The 27,123-nt window shown below is 49.4% G+C and overlaps 2 protein-coding genes, 1 long non-coding RNA gene and 2 other non-coding genes across 5 annotated transcripts; 2 read left to right on the top strand and 3 right to left on the bottom strand.

The window, feature by feature from the left end:
* Positions 1-1,565: 1,565 nt before the first annotated feature.
* Positions 1,566-5,561, bottom strand: POM121L2 (POM121 transmembrane nucleoporin like 2). Its single transcript, XM_045865937.2, has one exon. It carries the CDS (start codon positions 5,396-5,398, stop codon positions 2,315-2,317), a length of 3,084 nt encoding a protein of 1,027 aa, XP_045721893.2. The 5' UTR covers positions 5,399-5,561; the 3' UTR covers positions 1,566-2,314.
* A 586-nt stretch (positions 5,562-6,147) lies between these two features.
* On the top strand, positions 6,148-18,915 carry LOC135365516 (uncharacterized). The gene is made up of 6 exons (XR_010413464.1): positions 6,148-6,296; positions 6,473-7,006; positions 10,240-10,481; positions 13,202-13,359; positions 16,591-16,731; positions 16,823-18,915. It is a non-coding gene; the product is annotated as an uncharacterized LOC135365516 (long non-coding RNA).
* On the top strand, positions 14,089-15,234 carry LOC123837164 (vomeronasal type-1 receptor 45-like). The gene is made up of 2 exons (XM_064597920.1): positions 14,089-14,111; positions 14,476-15,234. Exons 1-2 carry the CDS (start codon positions 14,089-14,091, stop codon positions 15,221-15,223), a joined length of 771 nt encoding a protein of 256 aa, XP_064453990.1. The 3' UTR covers positions 15,224-15,234.
* On the bottom strand, positions 18,886-18,957 carry TRNAM-CAU (transfer RNA methionine (anticodon CAU)). The gene has a single exon. It is a non-coding gene; the product is annotated as a tRNA-Met (tRNA).
* Positions 18,958-26,674: 7,717 nt separating this feature from the next.
* Positions 26,675-26,747, bottom strand: TRNAK-UUU (transfer RNA lysine (anticodon UUU)). Its single transcript has one exon. It is a non-coding gene; the product is annotated as a tRNA-Lys (tRNA).
* Positions 26,748-27,123: the final 376 nt, after the last annotated feature.

Genomic DNA, 27,123 nt, shown 5'->3' with positions numbered 1-27,123 from the left:
GCCCCATGACCGGCCTCACAATCTGCCCCATGATCTGCCCAAGATCTGCCCACGATCTGCCCCATGATCTGCCCACAATCTGCCCCATGATCTGCCCCACGATCTGCCCCATGATCTGCCCCACGATCTGCCCATGATCCGCCCAAGATCTGCCCACGATCTGCCCCATGTTCTGCCCATGATCTGCCCCACGATCTGCCCACAATCTGCCCACGATCTGCCCGTTCTTCTCCCCAGCCATGCCTGGAAGTATCCCGGTATCTGGAAGTTGGAAGTTAACCCAGTAGACCTGTTCTGTCTTCCAGACCTATCAGTGCACATGCTCCGCCTTCAGCCTGCAATGACCCCTTTCCACTTGGTGCTCAGAACACACTAAGACAGAATTCAAGTTCTGAGTCTTAAATAAGATGACCTGCTCTGCTTCCATTCCCTTGGCATTTGGCATTTGTGTTGGACTCATTGGCTTACTTACCAATCTCCCCACACAATTAATTTTCCCAAAGAGGAATTGTCCTTTGCCTCTGAATGTCTGGTACAAAGCACAATACAGGGCATAGGGTCATCACGAGATAAATATTAAATTATCATGTAAAGAGCAGTAGACAGAGTCCTATCTCTTCCTCTTGCCCCCCTCTGTAAGATGGCGATCTTAGGTCATGGGATGCCTTAAAAAGTTGAAACAGCATGGATATTTGGAGTCAGACATACCTGTAGGAGACCTCTAACTCTGGTGGCCTGCCATAGTGAGGGAGAGGTGACCACAGACTTCGGAGCCATGAAGCTTTAAATCCGAAATCTACCTTTACTAACGGGGTGGGTTTGGGCAAGCTTCTTAACGTCTTTCTGCGTCTCTCTTGATATGAGTTTAACAGTAATTCCTGTATCATATACTTATTTCAACAATTTATTTTTATTTTATCAACCAATTTAAGATTGCTTATTTTTCCAATTGGACCTCTTCCAAGGTATCCATAAAACAGGAGATAGATGTATTCAGGGAGTCATTCTTGCCTCTTTTTTTCCCACTAGGAAGTGCTAAGGAATATGTCACAGCTCACTCACAGACCTCCTATTGGCTACAGGGCAGAAGTCTGCTGATGTATCTGCTGTTTCTCCCTTTCTCCTGTGTTCTCAGGTCCAAGAGGCTTCCTGCCCTGCCTGTCCTCTCCGGGAGAGATGTGAACGTGGAGGCACAGATTAAAAGAAAATATGAAATGTAAACTTTGGCTCCCTAATTGGACATTTCTGGCTCATACTGTAGAGATCAGGAATATAATAGGGAGAAGAACCTGTCCTTCCCACTCCGGGCCCTATTACTTCTTGAGAAGTCATCCCTTGAAGTCAAAACACTGTTGTGAGTTCAGGAATCAACACCTGCAGCCATTAAGTGGTGCTGCTGGCCCTATACAATCAGCCCGGTCCCAGAAACCTTCTTACTGGTGCTTTGTCTCTCCGCATAACATCACTCCTACAAGCCATTCCTCCTCCAAACTCAGCTGAAAGTACAAAATGCACAGTAGTGTTGACAAAGTGATGAGAGCAAGTCTGCACAGACACACTGGGGAGTGGCAAGCAGAAGGCCGGGCGGCTTGCTCCAAGCCTGGAGGGACACTGGCCGGGAGCTTCCCTTTTCTGGAACGAGGAGTGGCAACTGGGCTCTGACAGACTGAGGCTTGACCTACCCATCTGTGAGGGGCTAAATTGGCAGGGAAAAGGGAGGGGCCAGAGCACCAGCTCTCCCAGGAAAAGATTAAAACGGCTTGGTGGGGGGGAACTGACAGCAAGCACAGGACATGTGCGCCCTCAAGGGCTCATCAGTCAAGGACAATTACATCAGATTTCATCAAATGACATCAAAAGCTCCTCCAAGCACTCATTGAGGAACAAAGCGGTGAGGAGTGAGGATTCCTGGGGGACAAGAGAAGGGGAGCTACTTCTGAGGGCCAAATAAAAGCAGGCTAAGACTTAGAATCTGTTCCTCCCGCCAGAGATGCAAGAGAGCTTGGGCTGCTCTGGCATGTCTATCCCAAGGAAAAAGCTAGAGGCAGGGCTGACTGCCCTGCACCTGACACAGAGAGGAGCGGGCGAGAGGAGAGTTTCTTCAGTTCCAAAGGTTTGGTCTCACCCGGTTTCATTCTGCTGTTTCCACTAGATACCTTGGTCCTTCACCTTCTTCTGGATTATAGATTGGGACCCACAGGGTGCATATGTAAAGCTCTAGCCTTAGATCTGGGGGACGTTTGCTTTCGAGAATTGGAAGACACCGAGGCTCTTCACAATCCTGAGGTCCAGATCAGAGGACCGGGGACGCAGGCTATTTCTTGTGGGCATGATGCCTTCGGGAATGCCCTTGCTCCCGATTCTTTGGGGTTTTTGATTTTGCACCAATGGAAAATGAAGAGGCTGATGATCTGAAAAGTCCTCTCCCAGCACAACCCTGGGCAGGTGGAGAGGGCATCCCACAGCCGAGGCTGCTGCTTGTCATTACTGGCCCAGGGACGGGGGTGCTCTGAGCAAAGGGGGCCATGCAGGGGCCCCCAAACATAGCTTTTCTTGCAGAAACGCTGGCCCTCCCCAAGACAAAAGGTGAGCTCTGGTTGGTCAGGCCTGGCGTGTTCCGGCTCCAGGCTTTTCCAAAGGGTGTGAGGGTGCCAGCGGTCTGGCTTGGCCCTGCTCCAATGCCGGATGCCCCAGAGTGGGAGCTCCTGTCTGGGGCAGTGGCACTGATCCCAGACTCCCCACAGTCCATAGGGGTCACTGATCCCCCAAAGGCAAAAGGTCGTGGGGCTGTGCTGCCAAACACTGAGCCACAGGCGCCATTCCCGTGCGTCTGGGCCACAGCCCCAAACCCAGTTGTACCAGCTTGACCGAAGGGGAACCCTGCTGGAGTGCGGCCAAAAGTCGGCAAGATGACGGCAGGGAGGCGACGGGCGGAGGCGGAGGGTGTCCAACGCCCGAGGTGTGAGTGCGAGGCACTGCTGAAGGCTGGCTGAGCTGCAGTGGGGCTTGGGGTGGGGGATGCCACGGCTGAGCTTCCAAAACTGAAAGGCCTACTGAAGCTTGGGCCAAGGGTTGGTTGGGGGGCCCCTTGCTTCTGCCCACCTGCAGCCCCCAGCGCCGGCTGGGGAGTGGCTCCGGGGGAGAGCGGGAAGGGTGGCCTCGAGCCTGAGCCCAAGGGAACTGCGAATGCTGGGGTCGGACTGGGCCTGCTGGATGATAACGAGGGCTGGTGTGGGGTTACCAGGGCTGAAGCTGCCAGAGGACCGCCCACAGCCCTGAAATTGGCGGTGCTTGTACTAGGGGATATCTGGACAGTGCTGGAAAGGACCTGGCTAAAGATGGTGACCGCGTGTACGGTAGGAATGGTAGCACGCTGCTGGGCTGGGAAAATGAAGCTTGTGGCCGGGCCGAAGCTGGCCCTGAAGGTGTGGCAGGCCGACGGGAGGCAGAAAGTGCCGGCCGTGCTCCTGGTGACGTTCACTACGCCCAGATCCAAAGGTGCCACGAAAGCAGAGTCTTTGGACGTGAGAACTGGGGTGGCAGACACGACGACAGAGGTAGCTTTGACCAGGCCACGGAGCAGATGGGCAGAAGCGGCAGGAGCCAGAGGAGAGGCCTGCTTGAGAGAGAAAGGCGCCATGACGGGCGTCGCTCTAAGGGGTCCTATGCCGCCAAAGATAGGCTTGAAGGTGGGAGTCGAGACGCTTGGAGTTGAAGATGCTGTCGCGGTGACTGAAGTTCTGGAGTATAAGGAGCCTCCAGTCTCACTCTCGGGTGGGAGCCCCAAAATGGGGTTCCACGTGGGGCCCGCAGAAGCCGCGACAGGAGGTGCAGATGCAGGAAGATGGGGAGCTGGGCTGCTCATTCCAGACGGAGTACTCTGCACAGTGAGCCCTGCAGGGCTCAGGGCAGGCAGCCTCGGGGGCATGGTAGTCCTGTCAGCCTGAGAGCTCGCAGGGGGCCATGTGGCGTCAGTGGCCGGTGACGTGGGAGAAACAGGGGTCAGAAGGATGAAAGCTGCCGTGGGCCGTGAGTCTGAAGAGGTGCCTGGAAGGGGCTCGGACCGTGAGCGGCCTCGGGAGGACAGCAGGCCATGCTCCTTGCCAGCGGACTGCGCTCTACGGACGCCGTCTTCAGGAGATGGTGGCAGGGCCAGGGGAGACCTCTGCGTTTTTGTTAAGCTTTCCAGCTGTGGACTTGTGCCCTGGGTTGGAGCCGGGCCTGCGGAAAGCAGGGTGAGAGACAGGGAAGGCTGAAGAGCAGAGCACGTCTCAGAGGCAGAGTCTCTGGTGACCTCAGTTGTCTCCTCTCCGGCTCTGTCGCTCCCCTGGAGTCCACCTCTCTGCCCTAAGGCCAGGCCCTCTTCAGGGTCTGCATCACCAAGCTGGGGAGGTGGGGTCAGTGACAGCAGGTCCCCGGGACTAGAGAGTGGCCGTGGGATCTCCTGACTCTGCTGCCCAGAGCTGCCAGTTGATGCTGGGGACTCGTCTGATTCCAGTGCGACTGGGGAGTGAGGCTGATGACCCTTTTCCTTCCTTTTTACTGGCCACTCTGGTGTCTGCAGGGATGCACTGGGAACACTTCTCTTCCAGGGCTCACAGAAAGCTCTAGAAGAGCTGTAAGAACTCGTGATAGCATTTCTTCCGGAGCCGAGCGGGCTGCCTGTGCTGGCCAAGGAGCTCACGGGGGAGCGACTGGGCCTCTTCTTCGGGCTGCTGCGACCGGAGCTCCAGGACTCGAGGCTTCTCTTCAGAGGCCCGGGCCTGGGCACGAAAGAAGTGAGGACTCCATTTTTCACCAGCGGCTTAAACGCGGATGGTCTGGTGTCCGGACTCCCTCTCTTACTGTGCGAGCCGCCGTCGGGCAACAGCGGTTCTTCAAACCTCACCCTCCCTTTCTTGCACTCCCTGAGGGCCCTCAGCACCGTCTCCTTCGCACACGGGTCTGGGGGCTTCTCAGAGGGCGAAGGCCCTGCGGAGGCGATCGCCGCTGCGGGGGAAGTGGAGGCAAGCGCTCCCCGCTCAGGAGGGGCTATCCTGATGGTCACCGGGCTCCCTGCCGCCCGGGGGTGCCGAGGAGACCACACAGCCCGCTTGACGTAACTGTCCCACCAGTCTGAGGGAAGAGGCCCCACGATGGAATCCCGGGGCCTCTCCATGGGAAGGCGCCTCCAAGCCCCATGGGCCGCGCACGCGGTGGGCCTGGCCGGCTCCCGGGGCGGCTGCCGCCTCGCACGTCCGTGCCGCAGGGCGGGGGGGGCGCGATGGACGTGCGGGAGCCGGTGGACCCGATGGAGGGGCTGAGCCGGCCGGCGCTTCAGCGGCCTCTCCGAAGAGCCTGCGCGCGTCTGCGCTGGGGACGACGGCGGGGACCCCGGCTTGCCCAGGTAACTGCCCATGCGGAGCGAGGAGGCGGGTCGGTTCCCGAGGTTTCTGACTGACCCAGCCGGAGTCGGAGTGCGCGGCGTTCCGCTGACGGTTGGGATCCTGGCGCGAGGAAAGTGCGAGGGTCTCGGGGCGCTCGGCACCCTCCCTGGCCCGGCACCCACAGGTCGGCGCCCGGTGGGAACAGAGAGCGGCCCCGGCAGCCCCAGTAGCTTGCGGTGCGGTTCTGAGGCTTCCGCGGGGCGCTCGGGGCCGTGCGCTCTCAGGGGCGGCGGGGCGCGCGCCGCGGGGGGCGGGGCGGCGGGGGGCGCGCCGGGGAGGGGCGGGGCGGGGGGCGGGGCGCGCGCGCCGGGGCGGGGCCGGGCGGCGGCGGCGCGCGCCGGGGAGGGGCGGGGCGGCGGGGGGCGCGCCGGGGAGGGGCCGGGAGGCGGCGGCGCGCGCCGCGGAGGGGGGGGCTGCGGGGCGCCCCGGGGAGGGGCGGCGGCGCGCGCCGAGGGGGCGGGGCGGCGGGGGGCGCGCCGGGGAGGGGCCGGGCGGCGGGGCGCGCGCCGGGGAGGGGCGGGGCGGCGGCGCGCGCCGAGGGGGCGGGGCGGCGGGGGGCGCGCCGGGGAGGGGCCGGGCGGCGGGGCGCGCGCCGAGGGGGCGGGGCGGCGGGGGGCGCGCCGGGGAGGGGCCGGGCGGCGGGGCGCGCGCCGGGGAGGGGCGGGGCGGCGGCGCGCGCCGAGGGGGCGGGGCGGCGGGGGGCGCGCCGGGGACGGGCCGGGCGGCGGCGGCGCGCGGCCCCACTCGGCCTCACTCCGCGTCCGCGCCCGCCGCGCCGGCGCCGTCTGCGAGCTGCAGTCGAGTGGGCGCCGGGTGTCCAGGCTCCCGCTGCGGCCACTCAGGGGTCCAGGCGCGCGGCCCGGAGTCGGGGTAAGGCTGGCGGCCGGAGCCCCGCAGGGTGGGTGGGGGCGGCGCTCGGGGTGCGCAGGGCTGGAGAGCCGACAGGGCCCCCGTGGCAGCCAGCAACCCTGGGCGCTGAATTCGGGGACTCGGCGGGCGTTTCCCACGCCTCTCCTTTCCTGCTGCCTTTACCTCTTCGTCGCCAGGTCGGACGGGCGAGAGGACGAGCTCCCGCCACCGCCACCTCCCGGACCCGTCCTGGGTCTCCGCCCCGCGCCCGAATCCCGGTCGCCCTTCAGTCGTCGGCGGGACGACAGGAGGGCCCTGGAGAGAGACCCAGCGCGGAGTGGCTCGGGCGCAGCGGGCCGTGGCGCCGCGAGGCGAGGACGCTGCCTTCAGTCCCCGGGAGGAGCGGGTCGGGACGGAGACACTAGAGAAAGGCTGGAGGGAACACTCTGCTCCCGGGTGCGCAGTAGTTTCCCTTCTCGAGTCCTTCGTGACTTTCTGTGGATCCGTCTCCTCCTGGAGTCTCCCCTGCCCGCGACTTCAGTGTCCTCGGGAAAGAAAAGCTCCCCCTGTTCCATTCAGTTAAAAGTACAAGGTTCTGAATAGAAGACCCGAGAGGCAGCGATTTCTGGACAAGGAAATGATCGAAGTCTCGTGCTGCCCAGGAGTCAAGGCCCGAGGCTGCTCTCGCCCCCGCTGCCGGGCGCCCCGAGGCCTGGGTCGTTCCAGCAAAGGTAAGGCTGACCTTCATATATTGCTTGTCTGTGTCCATGATAGATAAGGCTTCTTCTTAACCTCATGCAATTTTATTTTATTTTTATTTTTTTAAAGATCTTATTTATTTATTTGAGACAGAGAGAACACATGAGAGGGGGGAGGGTCAGAGGAGGGAGCAGGGAGCAGGGAGCCCGATGATCCCGGGACTCGATCCCGGGACTCCAGGATCATGACCTGAGCCGAAGGCAGTCGCTTAACCAGCTGAGCCACCCAGGCGCCCGACCTCATGCAGCTTTAAATTCTAGGCTTTATTTGTGTGAAAATATAGCTATAGATTTTTAGATAGAGACGTGGTCAGAGAAGAAGGGAGGATATTGACCAAAGCATTAACATAGTGGTTATCTCTGGTGTGTTACTGGAGTGGGTTTGCAAGGAATTCTTTTGGTTTTCCTGCACTGTTTCATATTTTCTACAAGGTTCTATCTCATTAAAAAAATCAAACTATTTCCATATTTAAAAAGAAAGATTAAAAAGGAAAAAAAAAGTTAGTTGCAAGGAAGATGTATTTGAAGTCAGTGTCTGGAGCCAGGAGTCAAGAAGGAGGCCATCGGAAGAGTTCAGGAACCCAGGCAACGAGGCCTAAGTAGGGATGTGGACTTTGATCCTTGACCCGCCTAGCTGGGGTTCTGGGAGAATGAGAGGGGAGAACGGAAGGTTACTTTGAGCATCCTTTATGCATGATGGCTTCACAATAGCGGCCCTGAGTTAGAAGTCCCTGCCAGGTAAGGAGACAGACAGCATCAAACATCTTGGCATTGAAAGAAAAAATTGATCTATTGGATTTCATTAAAATTAAAAACTTCCACTCTAAAGACACTGTTAAGAGAATGAAAAGACAAGCCACAGACTGAGAGAAAATATTTGCAAAACCTATCTGATAAAGGACTGGTATCCAAAATAAACATAAAGCTGTCAAAACTCACAATGAGTTTTTTAAAAACCTAGTTTAGAAATGGGCAAAGGACCTGAATAGGTAAGTCACCATGGAAGATACACGGATGACAAATATGCATGTGTAACAATGCCCGACATCATACATCATGAGAGAATTGCAAAATCAAGCATCAATGAGATGCCATGACACACGTTAGAGTGGCTATAATCCAGGACACTGGTGATACCAAGTCAGGATGTGCAGCAACAGGAACTCTCATTCATTGCTGGTGGGAATGCAGAATGGTACAGCCTCTTTGGAAGACAGTTTGGCAGTTTCTTACAAAACAAAACATAGTCTTACCATGCCCTCTGGCAGTCACACTTCTAGGTATTTACCTAAATGAGCTGAAAAGTTTTGTCCACACAAAAACCTGCACATGAAGGTTTATAGAAGCTTTATTTATAGTTGCCAGGAATTGGAAGCAACCAGGAAACACTTCAGTAGAGGAATATGATAAATTGTGGCACATTCATACAATGGAATATTATTCAGCACTAAACAGAAATGAGCTATGAAGTCATGAAAAGACAGGGAGGAACCTCAAGTCTGTATTGATTGCTACCTGAACAAAACCAGTCTGAAAAGGCTGTGTGATTTCAGCTATATGACATTCTGGAAAAAACGAAACTAGAGAGAGTAAAAAGATCAGAGGTTTTGGGGAGGGGGAGCATGGGGCATTTTATTCTATGTGAAACTATAATGGGGGATAGATGACATTATGAATTTGGCAAAACCCATAGAGTATACAACAAATGAGTGAACCCTAATGTAAACTGTGGACTTTAGTTAATAATTATGTATCAATATTGATTCATCTGTTGTCACAAATGTCCCACACCAATGCAAGATGTTGCTAAGAGGGGAACTAGGAGTGGAGGTGGGGGGAGGAGAAAGTATCTGGACAGTTCCTGTACTTTCTGTTCAGTTTTTCTGTAAATCTAAAACTGTTATTAAAAAATAAGGTCTGCTAATTTAAAAGATTAAAATAAATTTTCAATGTCTTGGAGCTTGGATTCCATGTTCACTCCTCTTCAAATTCCTTTGCGATTTGTATAACAGTGCCATAATATGTAAATCCCGGGTACCTAATTATTTTGTTATTTAAGCAGGTAATGCACACATTCAGCACATTATCAGGTAGGCAAGAAATTATGGCAATTTTTAAGTTTTAGTCCACAAAATTGACAAGCAGTTTAGTGTAGCTTAATTTACCCATCTGCCCTTCTGCACAACCTAGCCTTCTCCAGGATCTAGGCCCAGGGCCTTGGGGTGAACTCGGATTGGTTCTGAGGAAGCTGCCAGCAAATATGTTTAAAGAACCAATCAGGGGTTGCTGTTACTATGTCCACTACTATTGGGTGGCAAGGCAGTGGGGGTGAGGGACTTAGATGTAATCCACATTAGTGGCTGGGAATTTTTCCAGAGCAACAAGATTGACGTTGAGGTGGTGCTGGATGGGCCATGTAGAGAGAGACCAGGGAGGGGTGCTGCCTAGGGAGATGACAGATGGTCAGTCGGGGGCTTAGGGAGGGGAGGATGGTAGAGCGCAGAAGGCAGACCTAGGGGAGAGGGAGGTTGAAGGTGGTTGAGATAGGAGTGAGGGAGGGGGAAGAATGATAGACCCAAAATAGCAATGCCTCTGGGTAGAAAGAAAAGGTGAAATTGAGGAGGGAGGTACCGGAGGCTTTAAAGCTACTGACTGTTTGATTTTGTAAAAGCCATATTGTGCAAATCTGTGTATTTATTTCTATATATTGCATTGTTGAATATGCCTGTAGTTGTATGCGTTCACATTTTCACAGTGAAATATACTGTATCATATTAAATCTTATGTTGTTGAAAGCAATTAAAATACAGTAAAAAATTTTAAATCTTAAGGCATCTTGTACATATCAACTAATACAGGTACTAGGGGTTCTATTAAAATTTGGGGCCTAGCTCATGGAAAAAAAAAAACTTAACAGCGTTTCAGATTGCTTTTTAAGACCACTTCAGAAATACAGACCCACTCGAAATGTTTCGCTATCACGGCCGTGTTCAAGGGAGAAAAATTCCCTGGGACGCTGCAGGAAGGCCCACGGAAGAGCAGAGCTGCACTTTCTGTCCCCTGCGTGAAGCTCACGGCGGACTCATCTCTGGGGTCGTCCTGCAGCCCCGGAGAATACACTCGGGTATGCATCGCCTGGGCTGAAAAGAAGCGTGCCCAGGTGTTAAGTTCGCGATTTTAATTGATGATTATATTAAATTTGCCAGGAGGACGTGGTATCTGGAGAGGGATCTGTGGCTTCTCTGGACACATCGGGGCAATCCGCTCTCTGCAGAGACACCTTCACTGAGGATGACAAGTCCAAACGAAGTCCAAGCGCCTTCTCTCCCAGTGGGCCGAGTTCACTGAGGATGACAAGTCCAAACGAAGACGCGCCTTCTCTCCCAGTGGGCCCCGAGCAGTCTGGGCCCGCCCTGCCTGCATTGACCGGCGGCGGAAACCTCCTTTGGTGAGTATTCTTCAAAGCCTTCTGCTCTGAGAATTTGAGGGAGGTTTAAGGCTCCTGAAAGCTTTTCTTATTCTTATTTAGGGCCAGCTTCACGGGGACAGTCCTGGGTTTGGCTTATTGCTTTTGCTGTTATCATCTCGAAATTCCTAATACTTTTTCATGAGAGGCCCTGTTTTCATCTCGCGCAGGGCCCTGCACATTTATTAGTCAGCACCACCCTCATTCGTTCCTTTCCCAAATTAATGTACTTTACGCTCACATTTTTCTCCTGCTATTTCAGTGTTACCTCTTACTAATTTTGGTTACCAAACACTGACTCTTGGTCTTTTTGTTTTCTCTTTATTTTTTCTCCCTTCCTTTATTTCTCTTTTTCTTTTCTGCTACTTCCTTCCCCAAGCAGTGGTTAGCAGGATGGATGGAGGTGAGAGGCTGCCTGGGGTCAGTTCAGTTCCTGCCACATATTAGCGGGGAGGCCCTGGGCTGGTTACTCAGTCTCTTCGGGTCTTCGTCTGTGAATTAGGAAGAATTATTGTACATATCTCATGGATTTTATGACAATTAAATAAATTATCTGTAAAGCATTAGGACATTGCTTTAAACAGAATAAGTGCTAAACAAGTATTTATTAAGTACTTTAGTAATCTCCTATCCTCATAATGCACTTGCTGTGTTTAAATCTACTCAAGTTTCATTGTCCACTTTTACAGTATTTCTTTTTAAAATTCCTCTCACATTGTATTTTATTTTTTTATCTTATTTATTTATTAAAAATAATATTCTATACTTTTTCATTTTTTATTTATTTATTTTAAGTCCTCTCTACACCCAGCATGGGCTTGAACTCATAACCCTGAGACCAAGAGTTGCAGGCTTCACAGGCTGAGCCAACCAGGCGCCCTGTCTTCTCACATTTTAAATCTATTTTGGCATTAATCATTTTGCTCAAGCTTTACTTAATTCCATTCATTACATCCCTCTAATATTTTTATTCTTCTGCTCTTTCTTCTCTGTACTTCATACACTAGGTGACTTTCTTAAAAGATCTGATTCTCAATCTCCTTTACTGGGTCACCTCCTGCCTTCTGTTACAACTTCTCTTGTTTTCCTCTGCCTTCTATTCTACTCAGCTTTATTCTGTACCCATTTATTTCTCATTTAAGGTGTTTTGCATACCTTCCAGATATTTTATGTATTTTCTTTATGCTTTTTTACAACCACTTATGTACAGAGCTATCCTCCTTTTTCCTGTAACTAGATCTCTAGCATCCCATAAGTGCTTCTGCTTTTCCCTGATTTCACAAGTGGATGTGTGGAACTTTTATTCTTCTTCCCTCCGATATCCTTTAAAAATTTTTTTACACATAATTCTTAAAATTCTAGCATTCTTCTTTTTCCTCATGCTGTATCATTTTTGAGCATCATTTCTCCCATTACTATAGAGTCTATTTCTTATTTTACACTTTTCCTTCACGGATTTACATGTTTCATTTTTATTTTCTCTTTCTTCATTCTTACTCCTCTTTCCACTCATCCTCCTCAATTTCTTCTTTTCCCTCTTTATGTATGCTCATCCTCTTATTAAATGTTTTATATTACTTTTTAATGCTTGTGTGTTAAACAAGATTTCCAGTTTCATTTTAATAATGCTTTTAATCTGTAAATTTTTACTATCTATCTATCTATATATATATATTTGTCTAGAAATTCAGGTATTCTTTTTTAATTCTGTATCTTTACTCCTTGCCTCTTGACTTAATTTTTCTTTGTTTTCAATACTTGTCTTTCATTTTTTAGACCACCTTAATGCAAACCTTTCGCTGTTTGACACACCCCTATTTTCATATTTTTTTGTTACTTTGTTCATCCTAAGCTTGTCTTTGTAGGCTAAGTCAGGGTCCACCAGAGAAACAGAACAAATGGGATGTGGGGAGAGAGACAGAGACAGAGAGAGAGACACATAGAGGGATTTGAAGGAACTGGCTCACCCCGTTGTGGGGACTGGCAGACCACTGGGCTGGAGACCCAGGGAAGAGCTGATCTTACAGTTCTGGTCCCAAGGCAGGCTGGAGGCAGAATTTCTTTACTGATTGGATGACACCCACCACATTATGTAGGGTATTCTGATTTGCTCAAAATTACTGATTTAAATATTAATCTCATCTAAAAAATACCTTCAAGTAATATCCAGACTGGTGTTTGACCAAACACCTGGATACAGACAGCCTAGGCAAGATAACACATAAAATTAACTATCCCACCTCCTGTATGGGGTCGCCCCTCAGAGCTCTGTCCCTGGGAATGCTCCTCTTCAGTCCCCTCCTCCTCGGGTTTTAGGATCTGTCCTCTGCGTGTCCCATAGGCCATCGCTGTCTCCAAGCAGCCTTAGCTAGTGTGTATTTTTAAATGCTTTCAACAGATGCCATCCAGAGTGGTGCTCCATCTTGAGGGGATGGTTCAAACAAAGGTCTCTGCACCGTTCTCTCGAGAACCACAGAACGAGGTCAAAACACAAGACCACAAACTTTATTTTAAGCACGCTGTCTGTATTGCCTCCCCCTTCATTTCAGCCAGCCACTCCAGGAATAGCGATCGCGGTCTCCCTGGCCACCGCGGAGCTAAGGACGGCTGGATGGTAGGTGGGTAGGCAGAAGGGCCATAAGCCTTTCTTAGCAAAATCAAGCCCTCTTTTTCTCATTAAGCACTCCCCTGGTTCCTGTAAGTTTTCTCCTAGATCTCAGACTTCCAGAAACATTGATTCTGTTCATTGTTGCCAACTCCGTGGTTGCTCCTGTGGAGGAAGTGATTTTTGGAGTCCTCAACCCTGACGTTTCCATGATGTCACTCCTGCGTGTTTATCTGTAAAGAACATTTCTTGCAGGTGGGTTATAATTGACTCTTGCTTTTTTTTTTTTTTAACCCTGTCTGACAACATTCAGCTTTTAATTGTTATGGTTAGCCTACTTACATTTGATTTATGTAATTTGTAATTTAGGTGGATTTAAGTCTACCATCTTGTGGTTTTTCTATTCGTCCCCGTTGTTATTTGTTTCTCTCTCCCCACCGCTTTTTCGTGTTTTTCTGGATTAGTTTTAAGCAAGGATATGACACAATCCAACATAATTATTTTCCACATAGTAGATGAGTTGAATGGCAAAGTTGAGCAAGAAAATTGAACTAATTATAAATGCATCACAGTACACCACAAAAGAGATTCTCAAGGCATGAATTAAAAAATAAATGGGGATGGGGCACCTGGGTGGCTCAGCCAGTTAAGGGTCTGCCTTCGGCTCAGGTCATGATCCCAGGGTTCTGGGATGGAGCCCCGCATCGGGCTCCCTGCTCAGCGGGGCGTCTGCTTCTCCCCTCCACTCGTGCTCTCTCTTTGTGTCTCAAATGAATAAATAAAATCTTTAAAAAAAATAAATGTGGAAGAATGAGCCAGGGAAGGAGGGATATAGTGCTTATATGTGGGGAATAGAATCAGCATGACATTTCTTTGACTAGGGAAGTGAGAGTGTAGAAAATATTGAGATGATCCTACTCTCAGCTCTGAACTCAATGAATGCTGCTGCCTGAGAGAGGAGCAGCAAACGTGGGGCACGAAGTCATGAGCGAGTTTGGGAAATGCGTGTGAGTGTGTGTGTGTGGTCAGTGCTTCTGGAGCTCAGGAGGAAGGTCTTGGGCAGAAGCCACCACTCAGGTAGTAATGAATCACTGCAAGTTCCTAAACATGACAGGATTGTCCGAACTGGCATTGGGTTCATGGACAGCTTATTGCCACTCACTATATATCTGTATATCTTATTCATTCAACCTCATCAGAAAAAGCCCTTAGATGGGATTCTCATTCACCTAACTTTGGCCAGCATTAGCACAGCTGTCTTCAGGGGCATCCCGTATATATAGTGACCTCCTCTGGAATTAGAAATATTTTGGAGGGGGGCGCCTGGGTGGCTCAGTCGTTAAGCGTCTGCCTTCGGCTCAGGTCATGATCCCAGGGTCCTGGGATCGAGCCCCACATCGGGCTCCCCGCTCGGCGGGAAGTCTGCTCCTCCCTCTCCCACTCCCCCTGCTTGTGTTCCCTCTCTCGCTGTGTCTCTCTCTGTCAAATAAATAAAATCTTTAAAAAAAAAAAAAAAAAAGAAAGAAATATTTTGGAGGATATTGGTTGTAAAGCAGTGCTGTACATTTTTAGGGTGACATGGGGTGCTTGTATTTGCACTTCTTCGCTACCGAGTACATCTCAGGCCATTATTATCAGTCCCGCTCATTCCAAGTGGGCATGGCTCAAGCCCAGATTCTTCACACACATTCTGCCCTTGTTGATTTATTCCTGGATAAGCAGTGTGCTAATGAACGCGTGCGTGATCATAAGTACTCCTGCCACCCACAGTTCCACTGAAGCTGGACTCGTGTATTGTCTGATGTTCTGTAAAACAAGACGGTTCACATACCATTCAGTGTTGTTTCAAAGTGTCATGTTTATGCTAGATTTCTTCTTTTTGCTCTTCATGATTTGGGCCAGTTTCCACATGGTGATTGTCCTATTCAGGCATCACAAGACACCCACGCATATCCACAGTCCCAGCCTCTCTCCACAGTCTTTTCCCGAGACAAAAGCCACCCATACTATCCTCTTGCCAGTGAGCTGCTTTGTTTTCTTCTGTGGGACTAACTTGGGTCTTTCCATTCATATGAACTCTATATATGAGAAAAACCTGATGCTGGCGATCCAGCACTAGTTTTCTTTCATCTTGCCCTGGTGTTGATTCAATATGATCATCGTTTCCCCATCTACCTTTGTCATTTCAGATACGATCATTTCCCCTTGCTCACAATGGAGATTTCTATTGCATCTAGAAATACTGACAAAAATTATTTTAATTGCAGGAGAGCATGGTTTTAGAATCCTTATGCATAGAGACAGTGGTCCTGATTACCCCTAGATAAAAATTTGGGAAATATTAATCCCTTTAGAGTCAATCTATGAAAGTCTCCTCAAGAATAAAAGAGCACATTGTAGATGAATACATACAATATAACATACATATAAATTCTAAAAACAAAAAATTCTATCAGTAAAAAATTCTGATGTAGTACGAATTAAAAAATGTAACTACATGGTTAAAAATCAAATTCAGGGTCATGAGTTCAGCCCTGCGTTGGGCTCCATGCATGGGGCCTCCCCAACAAAACAAAAGAAGTTAGGATGATGGTTACTTTTCAGGGAAAAGTGACTGACAGGTAGACCGTGGCTGGCCCTGAGGTGCTGGCCGTACCTTCTTTCTTTTTTTTTTTTTTTAAAGATTTTATTTATTTAACAGAGAGAGACACAGCGAGAGAGGGAACACAAGCAGGGGGAGTGGGAGAGGGAGGAGCAGGCTTCCCGCCAAGCAGGGAGCCCGACGTGGGGCTCGATCCCAGGACCCTGGGATCATGACCTGAGCCGAAGGCAGACGCTTAACGACTGAGCCACCCAGGCGCCCCCATACCTTATTTCTTGAACTAGATGGAGCTTACTGGTGGGTTTTCTGGGTGAAAATTTATTGATCTACATCCTTATGATTTGTGTGCTTCGAAAAGTTATAAATCCATTCTTTAAAAGTTTAAGGATGTTTTAAGTCAGTATGTATGTTATAAATCAATTCTTTAAGAGTTCACTCTAAAGGGGCGCCTGGTGGCTCAGTTGGAAGAGCAGGTGACTCTTGATCTTGGGGTCATGAGTTTAAGCCCCATGTTGGGTGTAGAGATGACTTAAATAAATTTAGGAAAGGAAAGAGTTCATTTTAGAAAATGACAATCAGTAACATTAAAGAGACCTGAGGGACACGTAGAAAAAGGATCTAGAAGGAAAAGAGAACAGAGCACAGCATGGTAGCACCCCCTTGCTTTTGCTCTCTAGAGCGCTTACTCGTAGACGCAAAATTGTGCTTCTATTTTGGCAACTTCTACACTGAGGCAAAGTGAAGTCATTGGAATCTGCTCAAAATGGAGAAAACCCTATATTATCACGTGCCCCCCTGGTATTTACTCAGATTAATGATGACCTAGAGAGAAAACTCAACCCCCACTCCCAGTGAACTGCAGGAAAAATGATCTTGTCCCTTAGGAAAGCTGTGGAGTACGAGAAATGGAAAACATCCCCACTGCTGAGAAGCCAGAGCCCCACAGCGGACCTCTAAGTAGAGAGGCATCCTAGATGCATTTCCTGAGGAGTTCAGGGAGCCCGAAGTCATAAACTCAGTTTGAGGTTTGTATTACTCATCTATTACTGTAACAAGTAACTCCAAATTCAGTGGCTTAAAAAAAAGACAGCATTTATTATCTCGTGTCATCTATAGGTCAGAGATTTAGGAGTGCCTCACCTGGGTAGTTGCAGCTGATGGTCTCTCATGAGGTTGCAAACAAGACGACAGCTGGAGCTCGGGTCATCTGAACGTTTGCCTGTGGCTGGAGGATCCTGAGCCATGTGCTCAGTAGGTGCAGGCAGGAAGACTCCCTTCCTCCTCCCGGGGGCCCTCTTCACAGGGCTGCCATGACTTAGCAACTGGCTTCCCAGAGAGCCAGATCCATCACGTAAGTTCGTTCGGTCACAAAAGACCAGCCCTGATACAGTGCCGTGGGGAGCTATGCAAGGGCATGAATATCAAGAGGTGAAGATCACTGGGGGTCATCTTAGAGGCTGCCTCCAGAGCCTGGCCTCTGACCACCGAGGATCTACGTCTCTTCCATATGCAAAACACACTCACCATTTCCCAAGAGGCCCCAGAGGTCTCAAAATATAACATTTAAATCGTATCTAGGTGTATGTAAGGTACCTCGGGTATAGTTCCTTGGATCTGTCCCTTGAAGAACAAAGGAAGGAAACTGCACCGAAGGAGAAAATGCTGTCACCCCTGCAGGAGGCTTTGGACCCTTGACTCTAGAATTAATGTCTCTTGCTCCACCAGCCAAGCCACATAGGCCCCAGGAAGTAGCTTTCATTTGTCTACACAGATGGTTTTAGCGAACATCACTGCTGTTGATTAGTATTGTAAATACACTCTTGGACTCGGGGAAGACAGCTGAAGAAATAGTTCCAAGTCCATGGGGCTGATTCACTGAACAGAAGTGTAGTCACGTACTCTGAGTGCTACTTGGTGTTCACTGGGGAGCTGTTGTTTGTTATGTTTGTTCTACGTCTAACAAACCATCCCGGCTTAGATAGAGGGGGGGTAAGTAGCATCAATACAATAATCCTTATTTATTTACGTTCGGTTTGTAAGAGTGGGACTCGAAACGTGGAACCAACTGATTGTCTTCCGTAAATACTTATTAATACTTAATATGCTCACTGGCCACCTTTTGATGACTAAGAAAAACAAAACTAATGACAAAGCAGGAAAAGTGGAAAGCAATCAGTGGAGAGCAATAGTTGGAATTACTGTGTTTTGCCAAATATTCATTGATGTAAAAAAAAATCAACCATTCATAGGGAAGGGAATGTCCAGCAAATACAACCCCTCCCCCCCACTTCGTGCCCTGAACTTCACTAGTTTGGGGATGATTTTACCTTCTAAACGATTTTTTTTAACCAGTTTGGAACACCCTCATATGCTTTTATAACCATTACCTAACATTTTTCATCAGATACGCACAAAGACTGTAATGACTGGTATATTGTAAGCTTTTAAGTATTTTTTGAAGTGTAACATCACACTCCTTTATTGTACCAAATGGAATCTAAAAACCATAGTGATTAAATAACTGCCAACATCCCCTGGAAAAAATAAAAAAGCATGCCCTTCTGTGACACTTGGAAATTTTATATTTATATGATTCTCTTGCTCCTTGAATGAGTTTTATGCCAATATAATGTATGTTTACTTAAAGTCCTTCTTTGATCATGCTACTCTACTAGTTTGCACCAAATATAAGTGTAAATATTGAAATCTGAGATTTTGCTGTTTGATGGGACCACAAATCTGTGTTATAATGAATTCTTTTAGTTTGAGTTATATTTGCATTTACTAGTAGTATGCAGTGCAAACAAAACATCACAAGTAGATAATAAATTTGAAAACCCCTTTACTGGAAGATTTTAACAGAAGTAAATATGGAGTTTGTCACCTCCTTCTCCATGAAATCCCCTACAGCATATAAAACCACCTCAACTGAAGGAATATTTCCAATTGCTCTTTTATTGGACACCCTGGATGGAAGGGATTTTACAATTCCCGAACTTCAGGTAGGTGGAAGCTTTTGAGAATTGACTGCTGGGAGACAGCATGATTTCAAAGAAAGCTGGGGAAGAGGAATCCAAATTAGAGGAGGATATGAAAGATCTAAAAACTGGTTTAGGCTTTTGGGCTCATAGCCTAATGAGAAAAACTTAGCAAGAGGGAAGCAAGCATAAAAAGCTTCCTAGCAGAGGATGGTTTCGATCCATCGACCTCTGGGTTATGGGCCCAGCACGCTCCCGCTGCGCCACTCTGCTTGCTGCTTTTGCTTTTCTCTTGTGTCTATTAATGATTAAGGTCACCTTTTGCACGCTGAGAAAATGATCCTTTTTTCTTAATTCCTTCCCTTCTGATGGGTTTTTCGGAGAGTAGCTCTCCCACAACCAGGTGGCTAAGGGCCGTCCCTTCCGGGGCTGCGCTTTTCCAACCTGCCAAAAGAGCGTCCAAGCTCGGGAATTCCCCCCCCCCCCCCCTTAATTTTATTTGTTTTTCTGGGCCGCTCTTTGCTCAGAGAGCTGAGGAAGAGCGCGCCCAGCAAAACGGGGTGGAGCCTTTTCGGGCGGAATCTGAGGAGCCCGAACCGACCCTGAACCACCATCAGCGAGAGGAATCCTGTCGACCACCGCGCTTGTTTCGTCTCCAAAAGTCTCAAGGACACTCGTTTGGATTAAAAAAGAGTTTATTTGCTTGCAAGGGCGCAGATCTTCACAAGGACAATGCGCCCGGGAAAGGGGGCATAAACCCAATTTACTGCTCAAATGATTACATGGCGGCCACAATTCCAACTGGATCTCGTTTGGAGCCGTTGTGACACACAGAGGAACCAAAAATGAGAAACTCATAAAGACAGGGGCTTCCAGACAGACCTTGTTAGGACGGCTCCGAGCACCAGCCCCCGTCTGTCGCTGCCTCTCCGAGGACGCCAGGTCCCAGGGCCCGTCTGCACAGCGGTAAACCTCGTATCTTTACTAATGTCCGCTTCTGGATGACGCGCGTTCGTGAGCTCGCTCGATCACACGGCTGGACCGGGGCTCGCACGCCGGTGCCTCCCTTTACTCCATTTCCCCGTCCGCAACTGCACTGAAGGAGCGGCCTCAGCTGCGTTTACCTCTGCGGCGGGGTGGCGAGCGCAGCGGCCGGCCCAGCCCAGGATCCTTCTCCCATTCCCCGCTGCGCGCAAAGCCCTTCCCGGGACAGAGCCGGGGCGCGCACTGCACAACCCAGCCGGCGGGGGTCAGCGGGGGAGGTTGCGCACAGTCCTTCCCGGGGCAGAACTGGGCGCTCGCGGTCCTTCCCGGAACAGAGCCGGAGCGCGCGCACAGCACAACCCAGCCTGCGGAGGAGGTTGCGCACGGCCCTTCCCTGGTCGGAGCTGGGGCGCACGCGGTCCTTCCTGGAGCAGAGCCGGGGCGCGCACAGCACAACCCAGCCGGCGGGGGTCGGCGGGGGAGGTTGCGCACCGCCCTTCCCTGGTCAGAGCTGGGGCGCACGCGGTCCTTCCCCGGGCGAAGCCGGGGAGCACGCTGTCCTTCCCCGGGCAGAGCCGGGGCGCGCACTGCACAACCCAGCCGGCGGGGGTCGGCGGGTGAGGTTGCGCACGGCCCTTTCCTGGTCGGAGCTGGGGCGCACGCGGTCCTTCCCCGGGCGAAGCCGGGGAGCACGCTGTCCTTCCCCGGGCAGAGCCGGGGCGCGCACTGCACAACCCAGCCGGCGGGGGTCGGCGGGTGAGGTTGCGCACCGCCCTTCCCTGGTCAGAGCTGGGGCGCACGCGGTCCTTCCCCGGGCGAAGCCGGGGAGCACGCTGTCCTTCCCCGGGCAGAGCCGGGGCGCGCACTGCACAACCCAGCCGGCGGGGGTCGGCGGGTGAGGTTGCGCACGGCCCTTTCCTGGTCGGAGCTGGGGCGCACGCGGTCCTTCCCGGGGCAGAGCCGGGGCGCGCACAGCACAACCCAGCCGGCGGGGGTCAGCGGGGGAGGATGCGCACGGTCCTTCCCGGGGCAGAACTGGGCGCTCGCGGTCCTTCCCGGAACAGAGCCGGAGCGCGCACAGCACAACCCAGCCTGCGGAGGAGGTTGCGCACGGCCCTTCCCTGGTCGGAGCTGGGGCGCACGCGGTCCTTCCTGGAGCAGAGCCGGGGCGTGCACAGCACAACCCAGCCGGCGGGGGTCGGCGGGGGAGGTTGCGCACCGCCCTTCCCTGGTCAGAGCTGGGGCGCACGCGGTCCTTCCCCGGGCGAAGCCGGGGAGCACGCTGTCCTTCCCCGGGCAGAGCCGGGGCGCGCACTGCACAACCCAGCCGGCGGGGGTCGGCGGGTGAGGTTGCGCACGGCCCTTCCCTGGTCGGAGCTGGGGCGCACGCGGTCCTTCCCCGGGCGGAGCCGGAGCGCGCACAGCACAACCCAGCCGGCGGGGGTCAGCGGGGGAGGGTGCGCACGGTCCTTCCCGGGGCAGAACTGGGCGCACGCCGTCCTTCCCGGGACAGAGCCGGAGCGCGCACAGCACAACCCAGCCGGCGAAGGAGGTTGCGCACGGCCCTTCCCTGGTCGGAGCTGGGGCGCACGCGGTCCTTCCCGGGACAGAGCGGGGGCGCGCACAGCACAACCCAGCGGGGGTCGGCGGGGTAGGGGGAGGGCGGCCCTTCGCGGGCAGAGCCGGGGCGCGCACAGCACAACCCAGCCGGCGGGGAAGGTTGCGCACAGCCCTTCCCGGGGCAGAGCGGGGGTGCGCACCCCTTGCGGGCCCCGCTCCTGCAGCTCGGGCCGCGGCCTCGGCAACTCCCTGACACCAGCGTCCCCTCGCGGAGACAGACGGAGAAACATCGCTAGTCACTTTCCGGCCAATTTCAGGTTTCCCTCGCTTCCGGAGAGACTCTTACTTCAAGCGGCGTTTAATTCGGGCCTTCTTAAGGCAGTCCAGGTGGGATGGAGCTTCCTTTCGGCCGAGATTTCCTCAGGACAAGGGTGGTCTTGAATTCAGATTTGTTTTCCCAGACTTCACGTGAAGGAGGAGGGAGCCCAGAGACAGGAGCCAGACCGCAGGCTATCCTCTTAAACCCCCAGGGATACTCTAGATCCGAGAAAAGTGAAACGTGATTATTCCTTTCGGGCTTTTACCCTCCTAGATCTTCGTCATCCCAAGGAGATGCTGCCATCTTCAAAAGATGCTGTATTCTCCCAAAAAGCAGTTTTCTTGCAAATTTTCTGACTGCAACCCAGAATCAGAAATACATTTTAAATCACAACTCAATACAGTATGCAAACAAATATGTGTCTATATAGAGAGTATATCCAACTGAATCTATCTATCTATCTAGAGAGAGAAACCGAACTCCACCAAACAATATTTTACTACATGGGATTTATTCTGATATTTTCTATTCCTATTCTATTTCATTTCTTAAAATACCAGTCTTGACTTTTTTTTAAATATTGACTTTACGCTCATTCACTTCTGAGACACAAGATGGATTGAAAAACACTGTCACCTATATAATGGTATTAGAAATGGCTTATCCCTCAGATGTTGGCGGGGATGCAGAGAAAGGGGAACCCTCCTACACTGTTGGTGGGAATGCAAGCTGGTGCAGCCACTCTGGAAAACAGTATGGAGGTTCCTCAAAAAGTTGAAAATAGAGCTACCATACGATCCAGCAATTGCACTACTGGGTATTTACCCCAAAGATACAAATGTAGTGATCTGAAGGGGCACGTGCATCCCGATGTTTATAGCAGCAATGTCCACAATAGCCAAACTGTGGAAAGAGCCAAGATGTCCATCGACAGATGAATGGATAAAGAAGATGTGGTGTATATATATACAATGGAATATTATGCAGCCATCAAAAGGAATGAGCTCTTGCCATTTGCAACGATGTGGATGGAACTGGAGGGTATTATGCTGAGCGAAATAAGTCAGTCAGAGAAAGACAAGTATCATATGATCTCATTGATATGTGGAATTCTTAATCTCAGGAAACAAACTGAGGGTTGCTGGAGTGGGGGGTGCGGTGGAAGGGATGGGGTGGCTGGGTGATAGACACTGGGGAGGGTATGTGCTCTGGTAAGCACTGTGAATTGTGCAAGACTGTTGAATCTCAGATCTGTACCTCTGAAACAAATAATGCAATATATGTTAAGAAAAAAAAATAGCAGGAGGGGAAGAATGAAGGGGGGAAATCAGAGGGGGAGACGAACCATGAGAGACGATGGACTCTGAAAAACAAACTGAGGGTTCTCGAGGGGAGGGGGGTGGGGGGATGGGTTAGCCTGGTGATGGGTATTAAAGAGGGCACGTTCTGCATGGAACATTGGGTGTTATGCACAAACAATGAATCATGGAACACTTCATCTAAAACTAATGATGTAATGTATGGTGATTAACATGACAATAAAAAAAAATGGCTTGTCCCTCTGGGGTCAGATAATAGAGTGGAAGACAGTGACCTTTTCCTGAGGGTGGGACCAGCAGTCAAAGAGTTAAGGAAAAGGTTCCAGTACCCCCAGCTTTTCTTTTTTTATATATATATGTTTAATCATTTTGCTTTTTTTTTTTTTAAGATTTTATTTATTTATTTGACAGAGAGAGACACAGCGAGAGAGAGAACACCAGCAGGGGGAGTGGGAGAGGGAGAAGCAGTCTTCCCGCCGAGCAGGAAGCCGGATGCAGGGCTCGATCCTAGGACCCTGGGATCGTGACCTGAGCCGAAGGCAGACGCTTAACGACTGAGCCACCCAGGCGCCCCCCAGTTTTTCTTTTTGGTATTGACAGTGAACATGTTAACTCTGAGCCTCTGTATTCTCTATGCCTCCCTGTGTGTTTATTCCTGCAGTGGGTGAAGGAATACTACACATTCTAGAGAAGTCCTCTGTGATTCAGGTTTTCCCACCTCTGTCCTACATTTGTCCTACATTTGTCTTCCCCTTCATCTGCTGAAGGATTCTTGCATCCAACCTATTGTTCTGATGGTTCCCACTACTTGGAGAATTCTCACCTCATATCTCTATAGGATTTACCCCCCCCCACACACACACACACCTTCTTCAAGCTTTTGTTCAAATGGCAGGACCAATAAATCCAAAGGCTTTGGAGAGATGCCCCCTGCCCTCCATTTTCTGTGAATACCTCAAAGATCCTTGGATATTAAGTTCCCCTTACATTTTTCCTAGGATGAGTAATTCTCACCTTCCATTGCTGTGTGTGTGTATAGTTCTATCGTTCTGTTATTTTGTTGTATGTGCAGATTTGTGTCACCACCACTGCAACCAAGATACAAAACCATTGCATTACCACAAAGATCTCTCATGCTCTCTCTCTATACTTATACCCACCCACCACTCCCCACCATCCTTAACTCCTGGTCCCCACCAATCTGTTTTTCATCTCTGTGATGTCATTTTGAGACTGATATATATGTGAGATCAAAAAGTATGTGACCTTTCGGGGCGCCTGGGTGGCTCAGTCGTTAAGTGTCTGCCTTCGGCTCAGGTCATGATCCCAGAGTCCTGGGATCAAGTCCCACATCGGGCTCCCTGCTCTGCGGGAGGCCTGCTTCTCCTTCTCCCCCTCCCCCTGCTGGTGTTCCCTCTCTCGCTGTGTCTCTCTGTCAAATAAATAAATAAATAAAATCTTAAAAAAAAAAAAGTATGTGACCTTTTAAGATTGGCTTTTTTTCATCTAGCACAGTGCCCGTGTGGCTTTTTTTCATCTAGCACAGTGCCCGTGAGATCTATCTAAATTATTGCATGTATCAGTAGTTCATTCATGTTTTTTACTGCTGAGCTGTATGCCATAGAATAGATGTACCACAGTTGGGTTAAGCAGTCACCCACTGAGAAACCCGTTGGTTGTTTCCAGTTTGCGCAATTAGAAATAAGGCTTCTCTGAAGAATAGTGTACGGTTTTTGTGTGGACCTAAGTTTTCATTGTTCTGGGATAGATACCTGGGAATGGAAATCCTGGATTGTATAGTGAGTGTTATGTGTCGTTTCTTTAAGAAACTGCCAAACTGCTTTCCCATCTCCCACTCCCATCAGCCATGGGTGACAGATGGAGGGTCTCTGTGTCCTTGCCAGCGAAAGGCAGCATCAGATAAAATTTGTTCCTTTAACGCTTCTAACAGATGTGCCGTGATACCTCATCATGGTCTTAATTCACATTTCCTACACGACTAGTGATATTGAACATCTTTTCATGGGCTGTTTGCATATCCTCTTTGGTGAAATGTCTCTTCATGTCTTTTGCCCATTTTCTAATTGATTGTTGTTTTAATGTTGAGTTTTGAGGATTCTTTGTATATTCTAGATATGAGTCTTTTGCCAGATATGTGGTTTGCAAACATTTCCTCCCATCTGTAACTTACCTTTTTATCCTCTTAAAAAGGTCCTTTGCAGAGCAAAAGCTTTTAGTTTTAATGAAATTCATTGGGTCAAATTTGTCTTTTATGGGTGTGTTTTTGGTGTCATGTCTAAAAATCTCCAAGCCTGAGGTCCTCCAAATTTTCTTATTTTTCTCCTAAAAGTTTTATACGTTTATGTTTTACTTTCAATCTTTCATTTCCAGTTAATTTTTTAATACAGTGGAGGTTTAGGTTGAGATTAGTGCTTTTTTTTTTTGGCCTAAGGATGTCAAATTTCTCCAACGCCATTTTTAAAAAAAAAAAAAAACTAAGACTTTCCTTCCTCTACTAAATTGCTTTCATATTTTTGTCAAAAATAACTTAGCTCTACTTGTATGCAGTGATTTATGGGTCTTCTGTGCTGTCTCGGTGACTTATGTATCTAGCCCTCTGCCAATAACGTGCAGTCTTTAGTACCGTGGCTGTCAACTGTCTTGAAATAATAAGAGTGATTTCTTCCACTTTATTTCTCTTTTTCTCAAAATTTGTTTTAGTTATTCTAACTCATTTGCCTTTCCATATAAATTTTAGAATGGTCATGTTCATATCTACAAAGATAACTCACTGGATTTTGATAGAAATTATGTCAAACCTGTATATAACTTTGAGAAGACTTGACATGTCCGAGTCTTCCAATCAATGGACACAGAATATCTCTCTATTTATTTAGGCCCTTGATTTCTTTCATCAGCCTTTTGCAGTTTTGTATTTTGCAGCATGTCCATGTTCTGGTAGATTTGCATCTAAGTTATTTTTTTAAGTGATGTAAGTGATACTGTATTTTAGTTCTGGTGCCCACATGTTTATTGCTAGTGTCTAGAAATACAGTTGATTTTTGTATTTTGATCTTGTATTTTGTGACTTTGCTGAACATACATATTTGTTCTGGGAGGGGTTTGTTTTTAGATTCCTTGGGATTTTCTATGTAAACCATCATATCATCTTCAAAGGGAATGGGAAGTATAATCCTAAGACAGAGAGGGAGGGGGAAATGTGTGTTTCTAGAGAAAAATACAATCCACTGAGCAGTCAACTGCCCCATCACTTCACAATTGGCCAGAATTGTGGAAATGAACGGCAAAGTGTCCCTGTGTTTCTGGGGAGGATGAGTATTTCACCTAAGACCTTACTGCAGTATCTGTCAAGTAACGCAGCACCATTTGCCTTATATTAGAATGTGACATCACCAGGACTTGGCAGAGAGCTCTCCCCATCTGCCAAGTAGCTCAGTTGTGAGTGTGAACGACGGAAAATCTAAAGGTCCTGGGTTTTGACACAGTGAACACTTTACTCAATATATATAATTTCCAGTTCCTTTTCTAAAACACCCTAGCCTAGAGGGATAGCTTTCTTATACTCCTTGGACTGTGCTCCTGGGGAAATCTCTATTAAAAAGCACTAAAGTCATCTTCTGCTTGGAAGAGAATAGCAAATCTCAGCTACTTTGGTTAAGGTTGAAGGTAACTGACTTTTTGGTGTTTTCTCACTCTAGACAGGTAAAAGTCAAAGTGGAACCCAAATCTCCTTCCCCGAAGGACAAAACCTCGGGGCCCTCAGACCCAGGGAAAGCAAGGACCACATTGCCTGGACAGGGACTTGAACCCTGGACCCTCAGATTAAAAGTCTGATGCTCTACCAACTGAGCTACCCAGGCTCTGGGAAAATTGTCTTATCCATACACATAAATAGGATGAAGCTTAATAGTGTGGTCCATTCATTCTTGCATTCAGGAAAGGCAACTGAGCAGGTGTTTAACCTCTATAGTCAATTCACCCAGCACTTGTTTATGTTTTCTGTAGGTAGGTAGAGAAGGAATGTAAATGGCATCAAGAAAACAATCCTTATTTGGGTACACTTGTAGAAAGGGAAAATAAACAAAAGAAACCAACAGATTGCTCCCAATAAATATTTATGGAATGTTTAGTGAAATCTGTCAGCTCTTATTTACTGGGCACCAAGAAATAACCAAAAAGGACACAAAGAGGAACAAAGAAACAATAAAAATATAAATAGTAAAAAACAAGAGAAGG

Source organism: Mirounga angustirostris, unplaced genomic scaffold (genome assembly GCF_029215605.1).
Source record: "Mirounga angustirostris isolate CCGP_5_RB_7025 unplaced genomic scaffold, mMirAng1.0.hap1 SCAF_8, whole genome shotgun sequence".
Classification (NCBI taxonomy): Eukaryota; Metazoa; Chordata; class Mammalia; order Carnivora; family Phocidae; genus Mirounga; species Mirounga angustirostris.
The sequence above is the reverse complement of the archived record's forward strand: the minus strand, read 5'-3'. Positions and strand labels throughout refer to the sequence as shown.

Bases quoted from the DNA above. Each gene is read 5' to 3' on its own strand.
- POM121L2 (XM_045865937.2), bottom strand. From the start codon at position 5,398: ATGGGCAGTTACCTGGGCAAGCCGGGGTCCCCGCCGTCGTCCCCAGCG.
- LOC123837164 (XM_064597920.1), top strand. From the start codon at position 14,089: ATGAGCGAGTTTGGGAAATGCGT. The intron at 14,112-14,475 runs GTGAGTGTGTGT...CAGGTCATGATC, and splicing joins AGCGAGTTTGGGAAATGCGT to CCAGGGTCCTGGGATCGAGC.